A 26,345-nucleotide genomic window follows, 5' to 3' on the forward strand; every position below is an offset into this window, starting at 1 on the left:
AGGAAAATGTCAAATATTATAGAGAGAATTACTCTGCGCAAATGACACCTACCGGTAGAGAGTACAACAGGATGGCAAGGAAGAGGAGCACAATGACGAGAATGAGGAGTCCAATGAAGAGGCACCTGAACCGTCGCCAGACAATGAACTTCATGGTCTTACATGGGTTGGTGAACCAAAAGAAAGATGTTTCCGGGCGCCTGTTGGGCATGGAGAAGATGTGTATGGACTGCATGGAATTGACTAGTTTGGCAAATAAGGTCTGTTTAGTGGGCCCTTACTTTGGAGGGTCCAGTTTAGGGTTCATGTTGGGCTCATCCCTGCCCTTTCCTGCAGGTTTCTCATCCACGTCGACTTCGCTTACAATTTCCAAAGTCATCTCCACTTTACCCTATGGAATGTATAATATAGTATAATATATATAGAGAAGCAACTAAGACTGTAGAATATATTGCAAATTCTCTCAATTCTTTGAGATACTGTACATACTGTACTATGTTCAATAAAACGACATTATTTATGAGGGGGACAAAATGTCCATATTCACCCCCAGGTCCTTCTTTCCATGCCGCTCGATAGCACAGGGCCACCAGCCCCTCACTGACTGCTGTGCAAACAGAGACTTGGCAGCTTCCATCTTCTGTGGAGCTTCCACTTCCACATTGTCCATCATGGACAAAGAACACTTCTCTGGGGTCTTTGCAGGGGGAACCAAGTTGTGCAAATCCAACTCCAGCGTTCCTGGAATCACAGCAACGACATGAAAATAATAACGACCGTAAAATTCCAGACTATAAGCGGAAATTATAATAATTGTAATAGTAGAAATGTCTTACCAAGATAATCATCAAGGGAGAATTTGTCATTGTCCCATATCTGGACAATCAGTTTGGGGGGGATCCTGAACTCTGTTTTGTCCAGACTCCAAAAGTGTTCCTTTGAGTAGCACATGGCCATTTTTCTTCCATATATGACAGTATATATACTATAGTATAATAAATAATAAAGTCATGCAAACTCACCTTCTTTGAGACGAGGCAGAGTTGTTCAGCGGGCAGGTAGTCAAAGTCAAAGACAAACCTCCAGTTGAAGTTGCCATCGCCATCTAAAGACCGATAGTGGACGTCCGTCCTCTGCTTGTCCTCCTCCATGCCCGGCATCCATCTGGAGTATATGAACATCATGTAACAATTACAATTACAACTTGAAGATCATATTTACTGGGATTCGTCATGTTAGCTTTCATCGGATTTGACCCTTCTGCTAACCTAACCATCAGCAAAGTATCACAGGTTGAATTTTCCATTTGTACCCTTTAACGTAAATGTCGCTCATGTGCTCTCCGGTGATGCTCGTCTCATCCAGAGTGACATCCGTCGTGTTCCAGATGACAGCACGCAGGAAATGCCTGACAGAGAAAAAAAGTCCACATTGGTGGTGAAGCCAAAATGAGGAAGTCATTCACGGACACTTACTTCTTAGGCTTGCGTGGTGTGATGTCAAAGGGGGGCCCGGGTACACCCATGCTTTTTGGAAACACATCCACCCACAGTTGAAGTCTTCCCTATTAAAGCAATAAATAATGTCAAAGGAGCGGCACGGTGGTCTAGGTGGTTTAGCGCGCAGACCTCACAGCTAGGAGACCAGGGTTCAATCCCACCCTCGGGCATCTCTGTGTGGAGTTTGCATGTTCTCCCCGTGCATGCGTGGGTTTTCTCCGGGTACTCCGGTTTCCTCCCACATTCCAAAAACATGCTAGGTTAATTGGCCACTCCAATTGTCCATAGGTATGAATGTGAGTGTGAATGGTTGTTTGTCTATATGTGCCCTGTGATTGGCTGGCTGGCGACCAGTCCAGGGTGTACCCCGCCTTCTGCCCGAAGACAGCGGGGGCTCCAGCACCCCCGCGACCCTCGTGAGGAAAAGCGGTAGAAAATGAATGAATGAATAATGTCAAAGGAAACGGGGACAGGTGAGCGTGTACGAGGGTCCGGACTTCACACCTGGGACAAGTTAGGCTGAAAGCTGCTATAAAGGGTCCTGGTCTCCACGTGCTCAGGCACCAGTCCCTGTGTACGGAGGACATGCAGACAGAGACGCTCCCGGGGCGGACCCAAGTGCTGGTGGATCTCGTCCTTGTCCTCTGAAACGAGGAAGAAAATAAAGTGTCGTCCTGCGGGTTCACGGATTCCAAGTCATGACCTCACCAAACGGAGCCAGCGTGTATTCTCTGCCGTTGAAGGTGAGAGAATTGCCGTTGTCCTCGGTCCTGGGTTTGGATAGTCCTTTCAGACGAGCCAGGTTCTCCAAGATCTCAGATGGCTTCAGCTGGTCACGCCACTGGTTGATTCCAGAGCTGTCGCAGAAAACAAGACAAGAATATAAACTCCGGGGATTTTTTTTTTTTTTTTAAACTTTTTGGAATACTTACATGCAGTAGGTTTGCGGCAGGCCGCAATAGGAGTTGTATCGTGACAGGAAGCGGTTCTCCAGGTCAATCACCGTCTCCCCGACTTTCTCGTCACGACTCAGAAGGTCATGGTCGTACACAGAGATTTTCAGGTCCTTGTCTTGGGGCAGGAAGCCTGTCATTTCAAACATCCTGAAACGGGGGAAAAAAAAGTGAACGTTGTCGGATATTCTGCCTTTTGGATCATTTGGATCAGGTACCTTCCAAACACAGGGTTGGTGGTATTGGGGAGGTAATGATCCCGGTCATCAATCGTGTTCTTTCCCAGTGATATCTTCATGTACGGATCACACTAGAGAAAAAGGTACCGCATTAGAAAAATGATTAGAGTCTTTATTACTGCAAAGTATTAATCATCCTCACTCTGCCGTTATTATCTTTTGGCTGAAGATCGATGCCTTGAACCACATAAATCCTGACCAGACACTCCTGAGGCCCGCTATCGGGCAGCTCCCGGAATTGCCGAGGGGGAGAGGTGACACCCGGGTCATCAGGGAGGGGGTACACTTTGAATGAGCCCTGCAGACACATGACACATGCACAATGGTCAATTGGGGTGCGGTTATTGAAGAATCTGGTCTCATTGGTGTCCGGGTACCTTGAACTCGCCAACCACAGTGGGGTCGTCGTCACCGTCCTCGTTCTTGCCACGCTGCAGTTTGAAGGTGCTGCAGAAGTCCGTCAGCCCTTTGAATTCTGGGACATTCTCCAGTTCGCAGTTGTACACCTGAAAATACAATCCGGAATTGAGTGACATTATTAGGTCATTATTATGGTCTGTAGAATCAATCTTTGTTATTGTTTGTAGGGCGCCAAAACAGGTGTTGCTAATGACTGAATATTTCATTTATTGCAGCCATTTATGACAATAAATATGATGAAGACTATCTTGGGCTGCACGGGGGGGGGGCTTGAGCATCAAGCAGAAGTGATTGGAGTCGCTTGGTCGTGCGGAAGAGTCAGAAGAGCAAACTGTAAGTAAACATTTGTCCTAATTTGTCTTAACTATGTTTATTTTGTGTAAGTCATCGCTTAAAAGGCTGCAGGGCGGACGAGTAGTTAGCACGCAGGGCTCAAAGCTAGGAGACCCGAGTCCAATTCCACCCTCAGACATCTCTGTGTGGAGTTTGCATGTTCTCCCCGTGCGTGCGTGGGTTTTCTCCGGGTACTCCGGTTTCCTCCCACATTCCAAAAACATGCTAGGTTAATTAGCCACTCCAAATTGTCCATAGGTACGAATGTGAGTGTGAATGGTTGTTTGTCTATATGTGCCCTGTGATTGGCTGGCCACCAGTCCAACGTGTACCCCGCCTCTCGCCCCCCAAGACAGCTGGGATAGGCTCCAGCGTCCCCGCGAATGAATATCTTACTTTGAGTGTGTCATATCCTTTCTTGAGATAAGGTCCACTTCTCTCTTGGTCTCCCACTGAAGCGTAGAATTTACTCCACCAGTCCACAGTTTGCTTTTCCTGTCAAGTACAATGGCGGCGTTATTTCCTATCACTACAACTACTTACTATAATTCTTTACCCTTACCTTCTCTACAAGCTGTGCAGACGGGCCGTGTAATGTAAACACAAATGAAACCAGAAGAAAAGGAGAAAATTAAAATCAGTTTCATCATCATAATATTAAAAATCCTATTGGCTTTTTAATGAGGGTCCCCAGCCACTAGGGGGCCTAGTAGAGCACATTTGTATCACAACGCCTGGTAGCCCCATGTTTTGTAAATATAATAACTTCTTTAAATAAGTTCCTAAAACTTATTTCTGGCTGTGCGTGTGATACAAATGTATCAGAGATTGTACTTCAGGATTTGTTGCGCCCTGCAGTGAAAAGCGGTGTTAACGTAAAATGTGCCGATTATTGCAACAATCTGGCATTTCCTGCATACATGAACGGCATTGTGGCAGTCTTATACAGCTGTGGTGGATGTTATGTTTCAGTGGCAGTGCCCAGCTGTGAGAAAGAGCGACAGCAATAAGCGGTAACCATAGTCTACATACAAAGGAAGACGTAGGGGAAGTCATTTTGTTGACAGCATCGGACATGCTGCACATGAACTGCAAGCCAGAGTGACACCATTTGTCATATTTGACTTCATAAGTCAAATTATGAACATTTTAGTCAAAAGATTGTCGTTTGCACTTTTAGACCGATGACGCTTACCTGAGCTTCCAGTAGTGGTCTGGTTTCTTCCATGTTGATGGAGACGTGTTTGGAAGGAGATGCGGCCATGAGGGCCACTGCAGAAAGACAACATGAGCTTCTCCCACGGCGGCCAATCAAAGGCCGGTTATTCAGTGTCCTTACTTTTGGAAGACATGGCTCCCTCTGCTGTGATGATGTAAGGGTCACAGCGGAACCGCTCCAGAGATGTGATGGTGCACTGGCCCACTACGGGTTTCCTGCCAAATGGGCGGTGATCAATCACCTTCAGCACAATGGGAGGCGTGTACATCTCATCCTTTGGTAGAAGCTAAACGAGAAGAAGTGGAGACGAAAGCCCAGAACGAACCGAGATGGAACCATTTTATCGTGCACATACAGAGTATACATGGAAAATTACCACTTTGATGAAGAGAACGGAGCTGGGGAAGTTGGGGCTCTTCTTCATGTTCCTGATGACCGCAGATTCTACCCTCTGCCCCCCGCACTCCACCACGAGGCTGGGTGAGGACACGGTTGCCAACTGGTAAGGCTTCATGTTCCTCAGACCCCATGCTAGAATCTGCACACAACACAAGTAACATCGGAAAACGTTGTGCAAAAGGTTGTGACGCTGGCAACATTACCTCCACCGCGGTGAGCTGCACAACAGGCCGGATGCCCTGCGGAACCATGTAGAGGTTCTCTGCCCGCTTTGGGGGAACCAAGGGGAGATCTGACTCTCCTGACTGTAGAAATGAAAGCGATACGGTAGCATTTAAAACGGTCCTTCCATAGAGAGAAGATTTCTTTGGATGCAAACCTTGTCTTTGAGGATAAGCTCAGCAGCCACCAGCGCCTCCCCTTCCACACGCCCCCTCTGCATGATGGGGTGCCACAGCAGTTTAGGCGTCTGATCCATGCCGGGGTTTAACTTCACCAGTGGAACGCAAACACTGCGACCCAGCAGCTCGTCCTTGCCCTGAACAGACATGATCTCGTATATGCAACATTTTCTGACATTTTCTAAAGTGTATTTTTGCTTTACCACTTGGTCATGGTCATAGAACTCCATGACAACGTTTGGGGGGTGCTGAGAAAGAGCCTGTGGGTCTCCGTAAATCTCCACATTGTTAAAAATCAACGTTTGGTCCCATGTTGGGTTGAGAGTTGCTTGCAGCTTCTCTGTCGTCTTACTTAAATGCAAGAAGGAGACGTGGGCGTAGGGATCTGTGGAGGAAGAAAAAAAAAGCTTCCGTATTCTGATTCTGAAGTCCGGCGAGAAGTTTTTACCACTCATACCAGAAAAACTGTCTTTGTCCATAGATGTCAGATTCCGTGCTTGATAGATGTAAACACGCAGGTGATACATATATGACCCTGGGGAGAAAGTATGAACATGATATCGTCTATATTTATATCTACACTAATATAGCCCTTACTCACTGTCAAAGGAGCAGGACACAGTGGGTGTGTTGGCACCAAACATCTTGGTGACATCGCCCACGGAGCTTCTCTCTTTCTCCTCTGTATCAACACCCTGCAAAGTAAATCAACACACCTTTAATACATAAGTCAATATTAATACTTTGGTTCATATCGTAGCTTCCTGTATTTAACGAAGATGTGTAATGACGTACGTAATGATATAAAATCAAATATATTTCTACCCACAAGTGCACCCTCCAGGTTGAAGATGGCAGATGCTCCTAAGCGGTCTTCCGGTGCCATCTTTCTCCTCCACCGCCTCCGACGAAACGTATCTGATGATCGCTCCTTGCGGTGGAACTTCCAGCCAATCAGCGAGGAGAATTCCCATCCCTCTGGATCCCCTTGGTCCCGTCTCTGTGTAGGACACCAAGTTTTATCATTTTTCTTGAAAGCTAGATAGATAGAGAAGGATAGAGATCGACGAGATGCTGACCTCCACGGTTGCACCTGCAGGAAGTGCTGCTCTCCTGCGAGGTCGAACAACCCTTCTCCTGCGGTGGACATGGTACACCTTCTCTGCGGGGGCCCAGGACCGAGGTTTGTCATCTGGAGGAATGGTCACGCCATATTCCCAACCTGTGGAAAACACACTTTTTTAACTTTAACTTCATTAGAGCAAAGTTGCCTCTCCGAAGCTCCGACTACCTTGATCATCTACCGCTCTGTTGTCGTCGACCGTCCACTCATCCTCCCAGGTCCAACCAGGAGGACAATCAAATTCTCCTGGATTGCGACTCTTTTCTCCATTCTGGGAGACAAAACACATGCTGCATAATTTATGTGTGCTCTTTAAAGCTTCCCGGTGTATTTACATTCCAGCGTATTCTTCCTACCACATCAGTGAAGGGCTCGGAGGCAGCCTTCCACTCTCCTCCGGGGAAGCGGGTCTCATTTTGGAAAACCTCATCCATGAATTCTGTGTGTCCCGCATCCGCCTCTGTTAAGAGACTTCAACACAAAAAGTTCAGTTAGCGACTAGGGTAGTCGGATATTTTGTGTCGATGAGCATGCCGACATGTGAGTGACGACACAGCACAGCAACAATGGCTAATGTTGGTATATTGAAAATCAAGCAGCCAGAGGAAGAACTAAACTAAAAAGAACTAAAAACTGTGAGTGGATTTTGAAAGGATGCCACACAAGAAAAGCAATCAAACATGTAAATACAGCTAAAATAATGCATAAGGCTAAAAAAAAAAAACCAATTAGCTAAAAATGTCATCCAATACTTCTCTACAAGAGAGGAGAAATATGATCTCAGGGAAGAAGTACATTTGAAACACTTCTATGCTAGGACTACGTTAAAAAGCCATAGCATTTCAGTACAGTAAAGTCTCGTTATATCGATATTCTCGGGAGTCGGAAAAAATATCGATATAAGCGGACTATCGATATATCCGATCCTGCGCCGAACTGCATTAAAAGTGGGCGATAAATGGGGGATCTTTGATATGGCATTCGTGCGGATCTTATCTCTAAAACGCTTCACAAGCTTCACAACCAATCCAATTTATACCTGCTTTCATCCCTTTTGATGTTTACTAGTATTGTAGATTTACTTATCATGTATGTGGAATCAAACTATGGGATGGATTGAGTAAGGAAATCAAACAATGCACAACGATGAGCCAATTCAAGAAACAATACAAGCAGTTGATGTTTGCTAAATACAAGGATGAAGAGTCTTGAACCAGTCATGATGTGCTATATATATCACTATATTGATAGTTACTATGGTAACCATTATGTCATTGCATGGTCGTATCACCTCCTACTTTGGTACGTGACAAAAAAAAATAAAATTTTTTTTTTTTAAAAATTATAGGAAAAAAATAATTGGAAAGCAGGAAGTGAACAAATGTGACAGTTACTGATTGTAAAAGTACCAGATGGAGGGGTAGGATTTAATAAGCTTTGCTTCTTTCTACTCCTTTTGGACATGTGGAACTGGGAACTGATTATGTGTTATCAAATAAAATTAAACCATTACCATTACCATTACAGTACGTAGTAGTAGTAGTAGTAGTAGTAGTAGTAGTAGTAGTCTTCTGTTACAGCTTGAGGGTTATTTGCTGAAAAAAAAAAGGTAACGGCGATGCAAATATACATGTTCTTCTGTAAATATGTGAAGAAAGGGTGGGGTGTTCAGAGAGGGGTTAAAAACCCCCCTCGCCCACATTTAGGACCTGGTATTTTCTCATTAAGTCACGGTCTGTGGCATGAGAGGAATGTAAACACGAGCGACAGCCTCGCTTCCGCTGCACGGCCGAGAAAAGTGTTATAAATAAGCAACCCGAGAGGACTTTAATACCAGTAACCTCCATTGGGGGAGGGCAAATGCCAATTGAGTTGAGTCGTCCGCAGTTACTATACTCACGCTTTCTCCGGGTCAATAAACCAGTCAGACTCCCACTCCCATCCTCGAGGGGGCATGAAGTATTCCCTTTTCAGTTTCAGTTTGCCTGTTACATCGGAGAATTTATGGCGTCCCACCAATCCTGTGGTTCCCCACTTTCCGAACACACTGGCTTGGTTCTCATACTGCAAAACAAAGTACACCGGGACTCAGTTTAAAGTGGATCCATAGGAATATTATACGTATATCATTTGGGCCAACGTACCAGCTCTGCAAACACGCTGAAAGTTCCCTCAGAGAAGGAGTTGAACTTCTTCTCATGAGCAGCCAGACCCAGCCACATGTTGACTCTTATTTCAACAGGCACCTTCAAGCCTCTGTTCTTGTCCATGGGGTACTGAGAGGAACACCGCATGGATCATTAGACATGGAGAACAAGCTTCTCTAGCAGTGTAGTCATTTGACTCCATCTATACCTTTAAAAAGATAGTTTGGGTTTTTCCACAGTGTTGCCCACAGGCCTGTTCGCTGTATGTGGAGTAGAGGATCCGGTGGGCCGGTATGCGGCTGTAAGCCACCCTCTTTTCGCCCCGCAGCATCCAGATGATGACGTCCGGCATGCTGTTCTGGGGCTGGAGAAAAAAAAAGACGACAATGTAGTGAAGCTTTTAACCGACAACGAAGCATCATTTTCACCTCTTCGGCAAGCATCCTCAGCTTGTCTGCCCACGACTCAATGTCCACCAAAGTGTCAGCAATGTCTCGTGCCTCCTCTCTCATGCGTCTGGCTGCCTCCTTGACGCCATTCAAGCCGCTGTCCCGCAGCTTCTTCAGCTGGATGTCCAGCGATGTCAGGTTGGAGCGGCCCTCCAGCTCAGGTGTTGGGAAACTGTAATAAAGAAAGATCCATGTACTGTACGCAAAATGATTAATTTCAAAAAATATCTGTCACTTACTTTTCTAAGTCTTCAATCAGCTGAGTGAGTAACTTCACCCAAACAGCAGTAAGCTGGTTGTCAGGTGCTTTAGCTGAGATAGCAGTTTTAAAGATCTCCAGGTTAGTTTGCTGCAACAAGGACATACAATTGGTCAGCTGACATTCAAATGAAAAGTTTTTTTTTTTTAAGAAAATGCATCATTACCAAGCGGTGACAGATGTAGAGGATTATATTGATCGTGTCCATGCGGTGGCTGATATCCTCCCAAAATGAGGTGACCACGACCACAGGCTTGGTGCCCGCCCACGGCAGGTAATAATAGTGATTACCTACAATCATAACCCATTTATAAACAGCACCCCGGTCTATCAACCAGTCAACATCGTGGCCAACTCACCATCAAACACAGCGCAGCTATACTGAGTGGTGGAGGCCAGTGGTTTGCAAGTGGTGTCCAGTTTGTTGCCATAGTTACCGATGCTGACCTCAAACTGGATTGGTTCTCCCGGTTCCTGTATCATGGAGGCGCTGTGGAAAACTGCGCAGAGACAGTATTTCCTTCTCCTCTGGTACTTCTGGAGGATAATGAAGAATGAAGATGATGACATCATTTACACCCACTGTTGAAGACTCGCTGAAAGCATTTTTTTACCTGTGTCACCAGGATGTCATCACTCGGGATGCTGTCTACCGTTTTATCAACTTTGCCCTCCAGCTTTGTGGACATCTCGACCAGCATCCTACCTCTGTAGGACACTCCTTCCCCCTGGTCAAACAACACATGTAAATGAATACCTGAGTGAGCTACACCAGTGGGTAGGCGATACTGAGTGGACAGCATAGTGTCATTCATTCATTCATTTTCTACCGCTTTTTCCTCACGAGGGTCGCGGGGGGTGCTGGAGCCTATCCCAGCTGTCTTCGGGCGTAAGGCGGGGTACACCCTGGACTGGCCGCCAGCCAATCACAGGGCACATATAGACAAACAACCATTCACACTCACATTCATACCTATGGACAATTTGGAGTCGCCAATTAACCTAGCATGTTTTTGGAATGTGGGAGGAAACCGGAGTACCCGGAGAAAACCCACGCATGCACGGGGAGAACATGCAAACTCCACACAGAGAGGGTGGGATTGAACCCTGGTCTCCTAGCTGTGAGGTCTGTGCGCTAACCCCTAGACCACCGTGCCGCCCGCATCTTTTGAAAACAGTTTCTCACTATTACCTTCCCATAATTGAGGTCTTCATAAGGGTCTGGCAGTCCAGTGAACTCACGGGGGCTGCCATAGAGGTTGATGTAACAGGGTCCAAAGACCGGCAGGAAACCAACCTCCGACTCTCCGGTCTCAGCTACATGCAAAAAAAAAAAAAAAAAAAAAAACACAACTTAGACTTGGAATTCATTCAGCGCGACTGAAAGCGTCCTTGTTAGTATGTTGTGCAGCTCTTCATCAGGCAGCGGTGGTTGGAGGACACATTCCAAGCGAGTGGAAGACACAGCAATGATTTAAAAACATTCACGAGTGACACGGCAATCAGAAGTAATGCAAAACGGAGCACACACACACACACACACACACACAACCTTAGATGCAACGTAGAATTGGCAGAATGCAAGATAATATTTATACTTCATGGCGTGCATGCAACACAGAGCGCAGATGAACCTTCAAATGACGACATTTCCCCATTTCCAGCATGTTCCTCTATACCAGGAGAGACATGACAAATTAAGGCACTATTTAGTAGTCAGTACAGAAGAGATGAAAATCCAGTACAGGTGGTTCTCGGTTTACGATGTTAAATATTATGACATATTGTGGTTATGAATTCTCTTCAATTAAAAAAAAAACAGAAAAAAAACAATTTTGATGCATAAAATGCACTTACACTCAATTTATTAGTTTAGGAATGCAACTCTTTCATAACCCGAGGACCACATGTCTTCGTTTTTGCTGTGGCATATACCTTCTATCTCACCCCCAGAGGATGCTATTTTAGCCAGGTTCAGGTATGTGGTGCCGACAGCATCATTCCCAGTCACACGGTCCCTGCAGTCACACATAATTCACATTCTTTAACTTAGGGCTCAGCGCACTCATTCACATCACAACTGCAATATCACGTGCACATCCCACAATGCATTACAAGTCCCATGCGTCCACATTTGTGATACAGCTTTTGAATTGTGCAGGTCTATAATGTGGCCAGAGAGTGCGTACGTATGCGAGAGAAAAACAGCCACTTCTTGTTCGTGTGTAAATATTATCCGAAAATTCAGGAAGTTTAACAGCAAATCAAGTATTTCAAGTCAACACTTCCTCATGCACCTATTCCCCGCCTTCCCCCCCCCCTTTCCTTATCAGAGGTATTGTTCGTGCAGAAGTACATCGTGATGAAAACTAGCAGGAAGACAGTGCCAACAGGATCCCAGCGTTTGTTATTGTGGGGAAGGGAGGGGCCAGCGCAGTCTGACTCACAGGCCACATAATTCTCATATGGCTGGTGATGGAGAGCGCACTCACCCCCCCCCCCCACACAAAAGCTGGCCACGTTCCAGTGTGTACACAATTTAGCTTTTTTTCCCTCCATAATATATTTTACCATGAAATGTGACTTACCAATCAAAAACGGTCAGTTTAACACGTTCACACATGGAAGGGAACTAGAACAGAAAAAAACAAGGAACACTTGAAACATTTTGTCGAGGCGTTTGTTACTTTGGTGCAAGGTGACTGCAATGAAGTCATAAGATGAATCACCTTGACTTGGAGATTCAACACTTGGTTCCACTCGGGGTTGGCATTCTTCTCGATGATTTGAGTACGCAGCTGCAGACACACACGAGAAATCATACGTTTTATCCACTCATGGTAGATTATGTACTGCAAAAATGACCTAAAAGGCAAATTATAATTGGTAACAACTTCATTCTTTAACATTAATAATGATTCAAAGGAAAGGAAACTGTAGAAACCAGGAAGTCATTTATGAAAAATATATTGCATAATGCAGTAGCAACAGAACCAATGTTGGAATAGCGGTAAGGGGCAAACTGCTCAGCCAGCATTAATGACTTAATTGTAAACAAAAGTATTGCAAATGTGACATGGTGGAGTTTCACACCATTCAGGCAATTATGGGAATTACGGGAATTATGTACTGTATGTATGTAATAGGAACCTTTTTGCCGGCGAAGCAAGCCTCAATGAAAGGATCCACCAGGTTCTTCTTGTTTTCATCTGCTCCAAAAACCTCCTTCAGCGACTGGACGAATGCGTCATCCACTAAAATTACAAGTCCCAATTTTTGAAGTGGGGATTCATCATGATACTTTCTGGATTCGGAAGCGTGTCTTACTCTGGGGAATGTCTTCAGCTCTAAACACTTTCAGTGACAGCGTAGCCCATCGTAGCGTGACACCAGCTGGAAGCAACAAGTTGCTTTCGATATCATCCTGGTCGTCATCGGACTCCCTCTTCTCCGCCTGTGTTACGATGGGGTGGAGAACATCGTATTTACACAAGAGATGGAAAAATTTACAAGAGGCCTTGAAACTTCCGAGAGGCGTTTCTTACCGGTGGCTCATCCCCGATCCCCACCACAAAGAGGCTGACTTTCAGGTACCCTTTCGCCCCAGAGCTGGAGTCATCGGGGTCATTTAGGAGCAGCCACTTCCTCATAACACAGTGGCCTGCAGGGGGGACCAATACAGAATTCCGAAATTACACAGCATCATCCGGCACCTTGGGTTTCATTTTACCACAATGATACTACTCTCTTTCTGGAAACATTAGGTACCTTTTGGGATCTATTTGTACTTAAATGAGACCTATTGTAATTGGTATTGAGTTGTGGACTCCTATAGAGCAGCTATACATGTGTAAAGCTTTCTAGATCTTCCAGAATCTGCACCTATTCCAGTTATATTTCATTGGATTTCCAAAATCTGTTTTAATTTATTAAATTTATCACTCCGCTGTGATTGGTGTCACTCAGCTTGTACAGTTTGTACCCGGGCACACCCATATGAGGAAGTCATCGGCTGGATGGAAGCGGTGACTTCTCGAGAGTGATGTTAGAGAAAACGCTATGAAACCAAGCTTCTTTCAGGGCTCACTTCCAAATGAACGAAACCTCATTATCTATTATCTATAACACGATAATAAAACATTCTAACATTTATAGGTCAGAAAAGTGGTAAAAATAGGTCCCCTCTAAGTGTCTATGATAGCATTTTCACAAGCTTACCTATTTCATCATACACATAGCCAACGTCAAGCTGTGAGGAGAAAACCAGGAGAGATGAGTCTGATTGCTAACGTTGCATCAAAACATAGATGGACAAACGGTACCTTAAATTCTCCCATGAGACTGTCGGCTCTGAGGGAGTAGGAATTATACACCTGGAGAAGGAAAATAAACAGTTCACAACTTGGAAAACCAACACAAGAAGTGACTTATAAGAAGCACACCAGTAAAGGTAATGGTAAATTAATATGCCAATAACTTGCATCGGTTACGCATTGTAGTTGGTTATGGTTATTCTAGAGCAGGGGTCTCAAACACGCGGCCCGCGGGCCAAATGTGGCCCGCAGGACACTAGTTTGAGGCCCCCGCCTTGATATGAAAGTTTAATGTTAGTGCAACCCGTGTAAGTTTGATGTGGATGCTGTATGGTATCATGTACCCAGAAAAAATTATTACGTTTGATTAATGTTCATGTTAAAGGTTAAATAACTGTTAATAGTTATCCTCCCTATCCGTGTGGAAGTGGTAAGTTTTTGGCTATTTGAGTTTAAAGGAAATAACTCGAAGGCTACCGTTTAGGTCGCTAGCTCTCTAGTTTGCGAGTTAGCATGTGTCTCAAGACCCTGCAGTTGCGCAATATGTTGTAAATAAAAAGAGTATAAATGTGACTATAGTCGTGTTTTGTCATGTCTACAGGGCTCTAATAATGCTTTGTTCATTTTAATCTGCCCAGTCTCACCCAGACCCGAGCTCCACTGGCCCCCAAGTAAATTGAGTTTGAGACCCCTGTTCCAGAGGCTATTATTCTGTGATTGTACCTTTCCAATCTGTGTTCACAGGCCTCTTAGATCTTGCCTTATTGGAGCTACAGCTTCCTGCACTTTCATCTGGTCCCATTTCTAATTGGGAACTCATATTTACGTTAGAGGCACAATGTAATATCAAATCCTCATTTAACGTCTCTTTCTTCATTCTGCTTGTGATTGTGGTGGACCAGTTTTTGTTGCCAGGCAACCGGAATTATACATACCCGGAAGCTGATATTTTGTTCAAAAAGGTCTGATGGAAGCATGTGGACGTTATAGAAGAACATCTGTTGAAAAGATAAAAGAGTGAAACAATGCCGACATCATGTGAGGAGGAAAGACAAACAAAAGTTTTGATCACCTCATCAAAGAAGGGGTTGTTTCCCCTCTTGATCCGTGTCCTGTGGGTCTGGCCGCACACTTGGACCTTCACCACTGGCTTAATGTTGTTGCCAGGCAACTGACGGGCCTCTATGAGCCGGACGCGGATCTGAAAGACATGACACGAGTAGCCCGTGTGAATGAGTAAGTTGGACTGAACACGGCACGGAGCTGTGGAAGAACACGTGACCGGCAGTACACAGATCATTCACGAGCCAGTAAATCTTCAGACGCTCCACACACAACCAAATAAGAATATTTTAAAAATATCATTTTTTAATGGATTTTACTTGAAAGTCCTGAGGTTTGTTGACAAGCCGGTGTCGATTCTGTGCCCTTGCAACCCGCTGACGGAGGCTCGAGGAATAGCCCGGAGACGAGGGGCCCCTAACAGAACCACTAAGAGCCCCATCAGGTGCCACCTGGTCACCTTGTTCTCCACCTCCACCTGAGTAACATGAAGAGAAGATGGCCATCGGTTAAATACACTTGGCTGCTGGCAGGTTACAATTGAAATCTACATACCAGAATCCACCGTGGAATCGCCATCGTGGGATTCGTTGGAATTTAGCATAGCATTGGCTGGAGGATCATAACCAATGACAAGGTTTATGGTGGCCTGGAAGGAAATGATCAATATGTTTTGTGTAGCTTTAATAAACCTATAATACATGTACAAAAAGTACTTACACCAATACTGTGGCCACTCTCATTAACCAGAGAAACATTTTTGGATGGCAGGGATCTAAGTTGACCTGAGGCAAGATCTCTCAACGGAATTCTTGTTGAGCCAAGGAATCTACCAACAAAACCAACAGTCAGCAACAGAAATACATATTTGCTTCTCTGCAACACATCAGTGCTGATTTCCTCGATAAAGTCAACTCAAGCCGGCCGCCAGTGACGCCAGCCGACATATTAGTAGTTAATGTCTGGGCCCCAAAGTCATAAAGAGCAGTTATGTGTGCTCACAGACGTCATATTAACAAAAAAAAGGGGCACAAAGAAGGTCACCACCCAGAGCTAACAAGCCCTACCTATTCAGGCAAACAACGTGAACTCTGGAAGCCAACATGCAGCTGAAACAGAAGCTAACTGGTTATTTTAACAATCCTGGGAGAAGACGTTACAACAATACATAATAAACCATGCAACTTAAAATTCACTTGGAGTTGGTAGAACGTTGTTAATACTTCATCTGCGATGTCATCTATTAACAGTCTAAGACACCTCATGAATTAAAACTTCATTTAAAAAGTGCTGGAATGTGTTTGGGTGTGTAAGGTTTAAGAAAACAATTACAGCAATAATTCTGTCCGGAGCAGGGATTCATATCAGGGACAATTAAATTGCACAAAGAGTTGGGTTGCCAATGACAACACACCATGCAAACTAGAAGATAACGTCCACATTCCCTACAAGAGTGATTTAGACAGCTGCCATTTTATGCGGCCAAACAAATAGCAAGACTAGCTGGACTGGGGAGGACAGAATGTTATTGTTTTGGCAGGACTCTGAACGCATCATCAAGAGGGGGGACTGCCTTGTGCGTCGTCCAGTGACTCGACAGGCCTGGTATGTTTGCGCAGATGTGACAGTATCCAAAAATGCACCAATAGACTCACAACAGCGGTGAACAACTTTTCCGCAGAAAGTCAAGATTTCGTTTTGCTAAGGTGCTAAAGGCTAAACTAATTCCTCATTTCTAATTCAAATTCTCTGTTGCTCTTAGAAAATACCATCACAATGTAGTACTGTTGTGCTAATCCAAGTAAGAAATGACACCGGTCTGATGATCTCAAGTAAGTATATCGAAATTAGATATTTCCCAAGTAAACCACACTCGGGAATGCTCGTAATAAACTATCTCAGACTACTTGACTGCGTGTTTGACTTTGTACGTAGAATGTAGATCTATAGTCACAATTAAACACCGATATACACTTACAGGGACGGAAAATAACATGTCCATTCATCCAGAAGAACACCACAGCAGTCGTTAATCTCAAAGGTGTTTTATGGGTTTGAGAACACTCAGGGCCAAACCAAGTCGGATGCATGCAAAAGTCCAAAATATGAAGAATTAAGGGGGAACTAATGCTAAGACTCCACTGGGCCGGCGCCAATTCGCGCCAATGCAATTTGCTGTGGCACCTAGTGTCACCAATAAGGTGCCTAGTGGCGTGCAGTGGCTTAAACTGCCTCCCAACTGGCTCGTGGTGGCCCGTAACGGCGGCAAGAAAATTTCAAACTGTTTAAAATCTTCATTGCGCCAATTGCTTGATGCAAGTGGAATCAAATGTCACAAATAATCCGCCTATTGGAATCCACTGGAATGTAATGGTGCGAGCCAAGTCGCGCCAAATGATGCTAGGAGTCCACAGGGTTGGCGCCAGTTGGAGTCAGTTTGCGCCAAAGATTATGTGATTGGCACGTAGTGGCTCGCTGTGGCGGCGAATCACGGCAACATGGCAACAAACTGGCTCCAACTGTTGTTTGCCTGAACTGGCTCCAACTGGCACCAACTGGCACCGGCCCAGTGGACTCTTAGCATAAGGTGTCAAACACGTAGCAACCCAAGACTTTAGTCTAAAGTGTATGAGACGTTCCGCTCTTCAAGCAACCATTAACACTGACGTTCACTCAAGCATCTGAATCAGGGCCATCACAGTTTGAAAACCCTGGGCCAAACCCCAAGCGACTACATCGTGTTGTCAATGAAAGATCGGGTCATTTAGCCTTTGGTTTTTATACAGTATATCCAAAATGCATGATGCTTCTGTTCTGTTTATGTTCAAGAACCCTACCATTGTCAAAAGAATAGATCATTCATTCATCAATCATTTCAAATCCCCTTGGAATCTAGTAGAGATGATCTACGTAGTTCAGACTGCTAATCTAAGGTGACTGTAAGAATCTGATAAATCAGATGATGGGATCAGCGTGGCGATGCTTCCAATTGAATAATCTAATCAGTCATGAGGACACTCATTGGTACCCTCCCCTTTCCTGGTCGTCATAGCAATCTAAGCCCAAAAACACAATCTGGAAACCTACTCAAGAGAGAGAAAAAAGTCCTGTGCTCTTTAGGGAGTGTGTCAGACAAGCCAGTGGAAAACTTTGCTCAACGTGGACTCATATGTTGGACCCAGACGGTTGGAAAAGCTCCTCCCTCAGTTGTGACCGTCGTAGGAACATGGGGAATTTTTAGTTCAGCGAAGCACATGGAAGGTATAGAGGAATGAAACATTGTTGAGAAGTTCTGATCCAAGTCAAAAAAAATGTGGATGGCAGTAATTAGTGAGGAAACATTTTTGTGGTTGCTCTGAATGAGTTCCATATGCGATTCTGCATTTTGAACTCAAACTCGGAGTTGTTTTGTAGAAAAGTACACATCTTACATCAGCACAGTATCGCTGAGACATGATCGAACAAGAGAGAAGCTGCCCTGTCCTCGCTGACTGAGGGAACACAGATAGCAATTCATGCAACCATTGTTGCCCAATCAGGCTCAGTCATCCCACACAGGCCAGCAAGTCCCGGCATGGCAAGCAGGGTGTGAGGGGGCAGAGGCAGCCGGCAGCACAATTAATACACAACATCATTATTTTCTGCTTATCTTAGCTTGGGATTTGAGCTGTATTCTTTGAGTTAGTTGATAAGGATTTCCGAGACATGAAATAAATGTTTTGTCACAATGTCCCTCCTCTTACACAGGTAGGTTTTGGTGGTGGGTTTACACAACTTACTTATCTTTCCCAAAGGTCTCAGAGTCTTTCACAATGACATCGAGGTGGGAGTTGGCTTCCAGAGGTGCTCCGTTCAGGTTAAACTCAAGCACCTGCAAGACAACATGAAGGGCACATAGGTAGCCGGTACAGAACCTACTGTTTTGTCCAGTAGAGGCAGATACCGTATATTCTTAATTGTACCAAGTCTCTTAAAAATGTGCAAAAAACAGAAGTAACCCTGATTCTAAAGTATGCATGTGCAAAGTACGACACCAGTCCAGGGTGTACGCCAAGTCTCGGCCAAAGACAGCTGTGATAGGCTCCAGCATGGCCACGGCATAGAAAATGGATGGACTTTGCGATACATGTTATAACTCCCATTGATAACATCATAAATACATTTAATTTCATGATATTGTATTCCATTATATGATACAACCACCCACAGTCATTTTATCGATTTGACACAATAATATGAAATGGATGTGGTGCCCATGTTGCATATTTACACTACCTCATTCCATACAGGATTGACTTCACTGTCGATAGCTTTTGTTTTCTGCTTCTCATCTGCAAGGAAAATAGACATGTGATGCTAATTTCAGCACAAAACAGAAAGCTACCAGGCGTAATTATATGTATAAATGTTTCCTGCATCAACGCTTCCAATGCAAAATGTGAGCCGCAGTTGTTTTGCCTTATAAGGGGAGGTCAAAGAAGAGGAAGAGAAGCTGCCACACCTGCAAGCCATGGCTGACATATGAGGCTATTTTGCCTCTGGTGCCTCATTATTTGACTTTTTTTTAGCTATTTATAATAGGTGTCATTCCAATATTACATTGTTTTTCCTATTTGGAATCCAACTGGGAATGCTTGGGACAATCTTCAGGGATTTGTGTGCCGGTCCCAAACTGACATTCATCACTTTCATCAAATTTTAGTTCTTAAAACCATGTAAAAACAAAATATGTAAAGAAAATGATGAAGTAAATATTAAATTTAAACATCTTTGCAGATATAAGTATCAAATTAGACTTTAATTTTAGACAAAATAGAGACCACTTTTGATAAACGACGACTCTTACCCCTAAAAAGTACTGTTGTGATTGGATCAGGACTTCCAACCTTCTTTTTAGGCAAACCAGTAGCTGATTCCACAACAACCCGCAACATGCTGATCCAGTTAAAACAACAACAACAACAAGCTAATTATTAGTGAAATTCTCACTCCTAAATAAAAGAAAAGAACGCCGTCATCCTCAGACAAGCGTCAGTCAGAGACTAAGGTTTATTTCCAACCAGTGTATAGAGAAGTGGAAATGAGGGCGGATCACGGGGGTGTAATTATCCTGAGTGGGAAGCTACATAATGGGCAGCTGCTGCCATCCTGCGAGGATATGACACCAGGTTACATTTAGAAAATACAGAAAATACACAGCTAGGAAGCTTTAAAATGAACCATTAAGAGTACTTTGTACACCACAAAACAACAAATCAACCGCAGAACTTCAATGTGAAATCAAACACTTTACTTTGGCGCCCCCGAGTGGCTTACTGAGGAACGGATGAAGCACAAAAAATGCTTGATTATCCATAATTTCTTATGGATGTGATAAAGTGTCTTAAAAAGCGTATTTTACCTTCCATTGTCGTGTCAAGCCAAATATCGTGTCAAGGGCCCCTTTTTCCTCCAAGCAGGTAAAAATGATGCAACTGGGTTCACCTGGCTGGTCACGTGACTGACACGAGCCTGCGGCTGACAGCGTGCATAATTGATTTCTTAATTTGTGTCATGTTTAAAAGTCACATTTTGTTTCCAGATATTTTGAAAGAATAAAGAACAACATTCACTTTTATCCTGCAAAAAAATGTAATAAATAAATGTAACAAAAATGTTTTTTGGTTGTAAAATAGTGTAGGAATTTGGCTGAATATACAGCATATAGTAGATACAGTGTGTCTTTGAAAAGGTAATTTATTTCAGTATTTCATCATCTCCTCCCCAAATATGACTGATTTACATATCTTCACCTCCACTGTCCAGCAATCATATTGTGCTTCCATTCGTGTGAAAAGCCTGCATAATGTGAAAATACAATCATGCATCTTGAACTACAGTGCACAATGCACACAAATATGACTTATTGTTACTGGTGATGGTCTCCAGGGGCAACAAGGAGGAACACTTGAGGAACACTAGTTCTCCTTTCAATCGACACTCATCACCAACTCCCAGGTTTCAAATGAGGGGTGTGTTGTCTTATTTCAACACTAGGGGGAGCCACTACCCTGTACATTATAACAATGTCAGGTTTTTTTCCCCCAAGTCATTTTGGCAGTGTTGAATGAATTAGCATAACGTGGTTATGTGGACAGAGAATGCAACAATGTCTTATTGAAAGTAAGTGCCATTTTTGTTATGATAAAAAAATACTGCAATCCTTTGTTATAAATATTCCCATTCAAAGCATGCAGCAAAATTGCACAACCATTATTGTTTTCTTACAATATACAGTGTGTGTATCTCTATATTGATGTTGGATAACAGTGTGTGTGTGCTTTTAAAACAAAAATATTGGTATTATATAAACATACTGGCCTTTAAAGGTTCAAAGTAGTAGTATCTGTACTAATAGTAATAAAGTAGCAGCACTGTGCTCACCAAGGGGAACAGCTCTGATCAGATTGAGGTCACGGTGATCTACTGCTTTAGGTGACCCTGACCTAACTTAGAGGGTCAGTTGCTCTTCTAAACTTGAATCAGTTTTTTTCAGGCCAATGAAGTGTTCTGCTGGACGAAATGCATTCTGGGGAAGAAGTTAAAATACTGTATTTTCTGGAATATAAGTCGCTCCGGAGTATAAGTCGCACAAGGCCAAAAATGCATAATTATGTGTAAGATAGGCTAACACAATGGTTGTTCAGCTACACAAAAAATAAATATGAACAGAAAAGATGTCCAGTGTTTATGTAACAGTTTTTTCATTTATAAGTCGCTCTGGAGTATAAGTCACAGGAACAGCCAACCTATGAAAAAAAGTGCGACTTATAGTCCGGAAAATACGGTTAATGTTTTTTTCATTTTAAAGTCGTATTGGTACTTGTCTTGTATACTTCTTTGGTGTACCTTTTTTGAGTGTTAAGTTGCTGTGTGATGAACTTAGCAATGTAATGCGATTTCTCATGGGGTGCCAAGCTCGTCGTGAGTTCCCTTATAGCTCATTATTGTATTACATTATAAATTATTAAATTATAAATTATCTGCACCACGGATATACAGTATATATCCTGGTTGGGGGGGGTGTAGATCTTGTGTTCAGGGCCGAGAACAGGGATCTTGGCTTGAGCACATAAAAACTTGGCGACCGCTGTTCTAGTCATTGAAATGACTCAGTCAAAGTTTCAACATGTTTACTTTGTGCCTGCAAAGTTTGCCGTTATCCTTGTCAATATTCGCATGAAGGGAGTTCAAGTGACGCTCTCGGTCTGAAACATGAAACTGTTACGTGGATGTTTGACAAAGCAAATAAAAGCTTCCCTTTCACTGTACAAAACCAACTTCATCCCGTTTGCTCACCATTATTTGTGTTTTGTTATACATTTTCCAGCATAACAGCAGTCAAACCCTGACTAAATTATGCTATTGCATTATGTCACAGTATTCTGTTAGCATTAGCATCATAATAAACACCAGCGATTTGCAGTTTGTTGCATATAATCAATGTGAATTGCAGGTGTTTAAACTTAGTAACAGTTTTTTTTCTTAATTATTCAATAGCCACTTCAATGCATCGCCAACAAAATACTACAGCCACTAACATAAAACAGCTAAATCAGACCTCTTGTATATTTTTACTGCCATTCATATGTCTGGTGTAGTTTCCAAGCGTAGTTCCACGCCCACCTTCTGTACACACTGAATCCAATGATGTAGAGTACGAGCCAGCATAAACACACGGCAAAGACTGCATATTTTATCACCTCCCGCTCTTGTGTTACACCGTCTGCTCTCCAAACATGAAGTACAACGGAAGATCCAGTGTGTACTTTAACTCCTCAGGTATTTTTTGTCATTAGTTGGTGGTTCTGGACTGTAACCCCCACAAAAAGCAAGCTTCTTCTTAGTTTTAATACTTACATTTGTGTGACATAGGACGTATTTCTGAGAGGTGACATGTCGTGGATACCCGGCTCTGGCCACAAATCTGAGATTCTGGCTGTGTGCTCGTCCCTGGGGGTCGTTGCCACGGTGAGCCATGATGGAGAGGTCATCATCTGGAGGCCTCTTTGACTGTGGAGTAACACACACACAAAATACGACGACATTTGTGAATGAGTACAATAAATTTACACCTCTACAGCATCAATGAAGTTGACAGAGTTCATAAAGCTGCTAAAAGTTCCATCCTGTAAATAAAGTACAACTGTGGTTGGCACAAAAAGGATGCCAAAAAGTGCACAATGTAAACTGTAAAGCGAGAAAAAACAGTATTTGGTGTTGACATAGATTGTATGGACTTTAAAAACAGCAGTGAAATGAACTGGTATCATTCCTGTAAGGCCACAGCTATGTCCCTTTCCAGAAGTTTAGTGGTGTGGGATTCGTGCACTGCGTCTGCTGCATGTGTGTGTATATGTGTGCAAGTGAAGCAGTACACACTTGTGGCATATGAGGTATTTTCTTTCTGGCAAAGACAAATACTACAAGATTGCGACAAAACAACATAAAAAATGTGAAAAGGTAGTCATTTGTAGAAAATACTTGCAGCATTGAGTAAGTACTTGGACTTCCGAGACAAAAACATAAAATGATTTGCCGCACGGTGGATGAGTGGTTAGCATGCAAGTTTTAGCGTTGTTTCTTTTTCAGGCCAGTCCTTTGGACCCAGTCAGCTGGGTGGGTGAACGTGTGCTGATACTAGCGGGGTACACCCTGGACTGGTGGCCAGCCAATCACAGGGCACATATAGACAAACAACCATTCACACTCACATTCATACCTATGGACAATTTGGAGTGGCTAATTAACCTAGCATGTTTTTGGAATGTGGGAGGAAACCGGAGTACCCGGAGAAAACCCACGCATGCACGGGGAGAACATGCAAACTCCACACAGAGATGGCAGAGGGTGGAATTGAACCCTGGTCTCCTAGCTGTGAGGTCTGCATGCCAACCACTTGACCGTAATTTTGTTCTTTTTTTCAGCCATTCAGATTTTATGAAGATTTTATAGTAGACTCATGGCAGAATTCATGGTTTCATTTGTCACAGCAAGCAAAACAGCCCCAGACCATCACACTACCACCACCATATTTTACTGTTTGTATTGATGTTCTTTTTATGAATTGCAACGTGACTTTTACACCAGATGGCATGGGTCACACACCTTCCAAAAAGTATTTTCCCAAAAGGTATTGGTGATCATCAAGATTTTCTGGCAAAATTGAGTCGAGCCTTAATGTTCTTGTGACTTTCGTCTTGGACCTCTGCCATGCAGGCCGTTTTCTTATGGTGGAGTCATGAACACTGACTTTAACTGAGGCGTGCAGTTCTTTGGATGTTGTTGTTGGGCCTTTTGCGACCTCTTGGATGAGTTTTCTCCCTTAATAATCAAATGTTTGGTAATGGTTTTATTTCATTTGAATATGCATCAGATTACAATTGATTGCATCGCCTGTAAATAAAGTACAACTGTGGTTGGCACAAACATCAAAATGTTTCATTTAAAAACTGCATTTTGTGTTGCCATGGAAGGGGTCAAATACTTTTTTACGCCACTGTATGTATTGCTTGCCAAAGTAAAGATACCAAAACCAAACTGTTATTTTCTAGTGATGTCCAGATCGATACTGAAATATTGATACTTCCGATACCAGCACCTTATGCTCTAAAATAAATTCTCAAATCAAAATATCGATTTCCACTGAGCTCACTGAGGGTTAAAAGGGTGAGCCATGAGTGGTATGAAAGTTCCAAGGATGACCATAGTCGTAAACCAAGTCATAAACGCTAAAAATGACAAACAGATGTTGAACATATCAAATTATACAGTCAAAATTCTGAGGATTCGGATGATTGCAAAGACTGACAGTATCAGATACGGTGTAACTACACACAAATATGAGAACAGTTTTCCAGCAGGTGCCTTGCTAAAAGCTAGGAATGCTATTTATCATTACAACTAGTATGGGGAATCAAACCCACAACCCTACAATCCCACATTTATGAACACTTGGATAGAGCTACGCCAAGAATACCTTCCCAACATTCTCACTATTTTTTTCTGAAGTTGAAGTCTGACTAAAGTTCATAAACTCGGGTTTGGCTCAGGGACTAAAGGGACCACAAACAAGAGAGCAGACGTTTGGCTGCATACTGCGACACATACATGGCACCCAGACAGAGGAGCTTCTGTGGGTGCATGTTAGGATTGATTTCTTTTAAAAATATTTTATGTTCACACAAAAACATTCACATGAACCTGCAAAACTGCATGAAAAACGATACCTGTGGTATGTCTCTACCTGTTCAAAATTAGTCTCATGATATATCACATACTTTAAAAAGTACCAGAAAACTAAAAGCAAGTGAAATCTATTGTTGACTATTGCAAAATACTGAAAAGAGACTTTGTGGTAATGACAGCGAGGCCAAGAATGAGGTGGCAAGCTGCACCCGATGGGGCCGAATTGAACAGGAACTATGGTATCCTGAAGGCAACCATTTTAGTGCAACAACAGATGTTTTGCACACGCAACCCATAGAAGACCCAAGGCTTTGGTCTGACCCCTGTGACCCCTGACATCTCCTCAACTTTCTGTGTATGCTGCGGAATGTATACACATCATTTCATCAGCAATATCTACGGGTGTATTTTTTTTTTTTTTACCAAAGCCCTGGAAAATGGATTGGCATTTTTCAGCGTATGAAAAAATTGGCATTTGTGCAAGTTTAGGCTTCAGCACATCCAGCAGCGGTCAGCACAAACGGCTATAAAAGGCTCTATCAAGTCTGGAGGACCGTGCCAAGCCAACGGTCCTCTGTTTTGGCTCGGTGCTGCGGGCTGCAGACTTCCACTGTTTGGCTGAGGTTGTCCACAAAAAAAGATGGGCTCAAGATGGAAGGAAGGAAGAGGAACCGGTTTTATTTTAGGTGTGTTTGATGTGGAGGTGAAAATCATATCGACGGGATACACATATTTCATAGGAAGGATTGGGTGGCTGGTCTGAACGAGCGACTTTATTGTATCAGTGTTGCTGTTAAATTGTGTTCTTGCCACCACGCTGTGAGTTTGTGGCCTGGGCTGCCAGATTGTCTAGACCGACGCCTGCAGGCTTCTAAAAAGACTTTAAAAAGGTCTTTTCTAAACTGGAAACGTCAGGAATGCTTTGATGGGGGATGCTGCACTTCTTCATAAAGTATTCATAAAATGTATGAAGCTACCAAGTTAGTAGAATCTCCAAGTATGTAAGTAAATAAATATAAGTTGTAAACAATTATAAAGCACTCAGTATTATTAATGATGAAGGTATAATTCTAACTTGTGTGAATGGCAGCCACGTTTCTGTCAGTGTACTCCAGGGCAGCTGTGACTACAGACGTAGTTAACCACCACCAATAGTTAAGCGCTGCAAATAGCCCCTTTGGCCGCACTGAGGATGCTCCTGGTTTAGGTGAATTTTACCTCTTAAAAGTGAATAATTGTGCAGACCTTTTGGAAATGCGTGTAATGTGATAAGCTAGCCTATTTTTTGTTTTTAAAAAAAAA

General features: G+C 43.3%; 1 protein-coding gene across 7 annotated transcripts in view; it reads right to left on the reverse strand.

Moving 5' to 3' along the window:
* Positions 1 to 26,345, reverse strand: part of LOC131109324 (myoferlin-like) — a 35,532-nt gene that overhangs the window by 452 nt on the left and 8,735 nt on the right. For 2 of the 7 annotated variants that reach the window (XM_058061218.1, XM_058061217.1), the window contains exons 2-54: positions 22,716 to 22,868; positions 19,092 to 19,147; positions 18,596 to 18,687; positions 15,537 to 15,645; positions 15,372 to 15,465; positions 15,137 to 15,294; positions 14,827 to 14,955; positions 14,690 to 14,752; positions 13,764 to 13,814; positions 13,660 to 13,690; positions 12,987 to 13,102; positions 12,769 to 12,895; positions 12,592 to 12,695; positions 12,171 to 12,239; positions 12,030 to 12,073; positions 11,377 to 11,459; positions 11,076 to 11,114; positions 10,634 to 10,758; positions 10,056 to 10,169; positions 9,801 to 9,978; positions 9,608 to 9,732; positions 9,422 to 9,531; positions 9,162 to 9,354; positions 8,942 to 9,097; positions 8,731 to 8,862; positions 8,487 to 8,650; positions 6,943 to 7,057; positions 6,755 to 6,857; positions 6,543 to 6,685; positions 6,293 to 6,463; positions 6,065 to 6,158; positions 5,921 to 5,998; positions 5,667 to 5,848; positions 5,442 to 5,600; positions 5,266 to 5,367; positions 5,040 to 5,201; positions 4,784 to 4,949; positions 4,640 to 4,716; positions 4,007 to 4,018; positions 3,841 to 3,939; positions 3,069 to 3,197; positions 2,834 to 2,989; positions 2,671 to 2,762; positions 2,432 to 2,602; positions 2,208 to 2,356; positions 2,004 to 2,143; positions 1,476 to 1,564; positions 1,313 to 1,408; positions 1,023 to 1,164; positions 837 to 936; positions 548 to 741; positions 282 to 391; positions 53 to 200 (exon numbers count right to left, since the gene is read on the reverse strand). In XM_058061218.1, coding sequence (XP_057917201.1) covers positions 53 to 200; positions 282 to 391; positions 548 to 741; positions 837 to 936; positions 1,023 to 1,164; positions 1,313 to 1,408; positions 1,476 to 1,564; positions 2,004 to 2,143; positions 2,208 to 2,356; positions 2,432 to 2,602; positions 2,671 to 2,762; positions 2,834 to 2,989; positions 3,069 to 3,197; positions 3,841 to 3,939; positions 4,007 to 4,018; positions 4,640 to 4,716; positions 4,784 to 4,949; positions 5,040 to 5,201; positions 5,266 to 5,367; positions 5,442 to 5,600; positions 5,667 to 5,848; positions 5,921 to 5,998; positions 6,065 to 6,158; positions 6,293 to 6,463; positions 6,543 to 6,685; positions 6,755 to 6,857; positions 6,943 to 7,057; positions 8,487 to 8,650; positions 8,731 to 8,862; positions 8,942 to 9,097; positions 9,162 to 9,354; positions 9,422 to 9,531; positions 9,608 to 9,732; positions 9,801 to 9,978; positions 10,056 to 10,169; positions 10,634 to 10,758; positions 11,076 to 11,114; positions 11,377 to 11,459; positions 12,030 to 12,073; positions 12,171 to 12,239; positions 12,592 to 12,695; positions 12,769 to 12,895; positions 12,987 to 13,102; positions 13,660 to 13,690; positions 13,764 to 13,814; positions 14,690 to 14,752; positions 14,827 to 14,955; positions 15,137 to 15,294; positions 15,372 to 15,465; positions 15,537 to 15,645; positions 18,596 to 18,687; positions 19,092 to 19,147; positions 22,716 to 22,728 — 6,054 coding nt within the window. In that variant the 5' untranslated portion in view covers positions 22,729 to 22,868. Of the gene's footprint in view, positions 1 to 52; positions 201 to 281; positions 392 to 547; positions 742 to 836; positions 937 to 1,022; positions 1,165 to 1,312; positions 1,409 to 1,475; positions 1,565 to 2,003; positions 2,144 to 2,207; positions 2,357 to 2,431; positions 2,603 to 2,670; positions 2,763 to 2,833; positions 2,990 to 3,068; positions 3,198 to 3,840; positions 3,940 to 4,006; positions 4,019 to 4,639; positions 4,717 to 4,783; positions 4,950 to 5,039; positions 5,202 to 5,265; positions 5,368 to 5,441; positions 5,601 to 5,666; positions 5,849 to 5,920; positions 5,999 to 6,064; positions 6,159 to 6,292; positions 6,464 to 6,542; positions 6,686 to 6,754; positions 6,858 to 6,942; positions 7,058 to 8,486; positions 8,651 to 8,730; positions 8,863 to 8,941; positions 9,098 to 9,161; positions 9,355 to 9,421; positions 9,532 to 9,607; positions 9,733 to 9,800; positions 9,979 to 10,055; positions 10,170 to 10,633; positions 10,759 to 11,075; positions 11,115 to 11,376; positions 11,460 to 12,029; positions 12,074 to 12,170; positions 12,240 to 12,591; positions 12,696 to 12,768; positions 12,896 to 12,986; positions 13,103 to 13,659; positions 13,691 to 13,763; positions 13,815 to 14,689; positions 14,753 to 14,826; positions 14,956 to 15,136; positions 15,295 to 15,371; positions 15,466 to 15,536; positions 15,646 to 18,595; positions 18,688 to 19,091; positions 19,148 to 19,662; positions 19,877 to 20,217; positions 20,320 to 22,715; positions 22,869 to 26,345 lie in introns of those variants that run through there. The other 5 variants (XM_058061219.1, XM_058061213.1, XM_058061216.1 and 2 more) reach the window with 5 other exon arrangements.

This window comes from Doryrhamphus excisus, chromosome 22 (assembly GCF_030265055.1).
Source record: "Doryrhamphus excisus isolate RoL2022-K1 chromosome 22, RoL_Dexc_1.0, whole genome shotgun sequence".
In the NCBI taxonomy this organism is placed as follows: Eukaryota; Metazoa; Chordata; class Actinopteri; order Syngnathiformes; family Syngnathidae; genus Doryrhamphus; species Doryrhamphus excisus.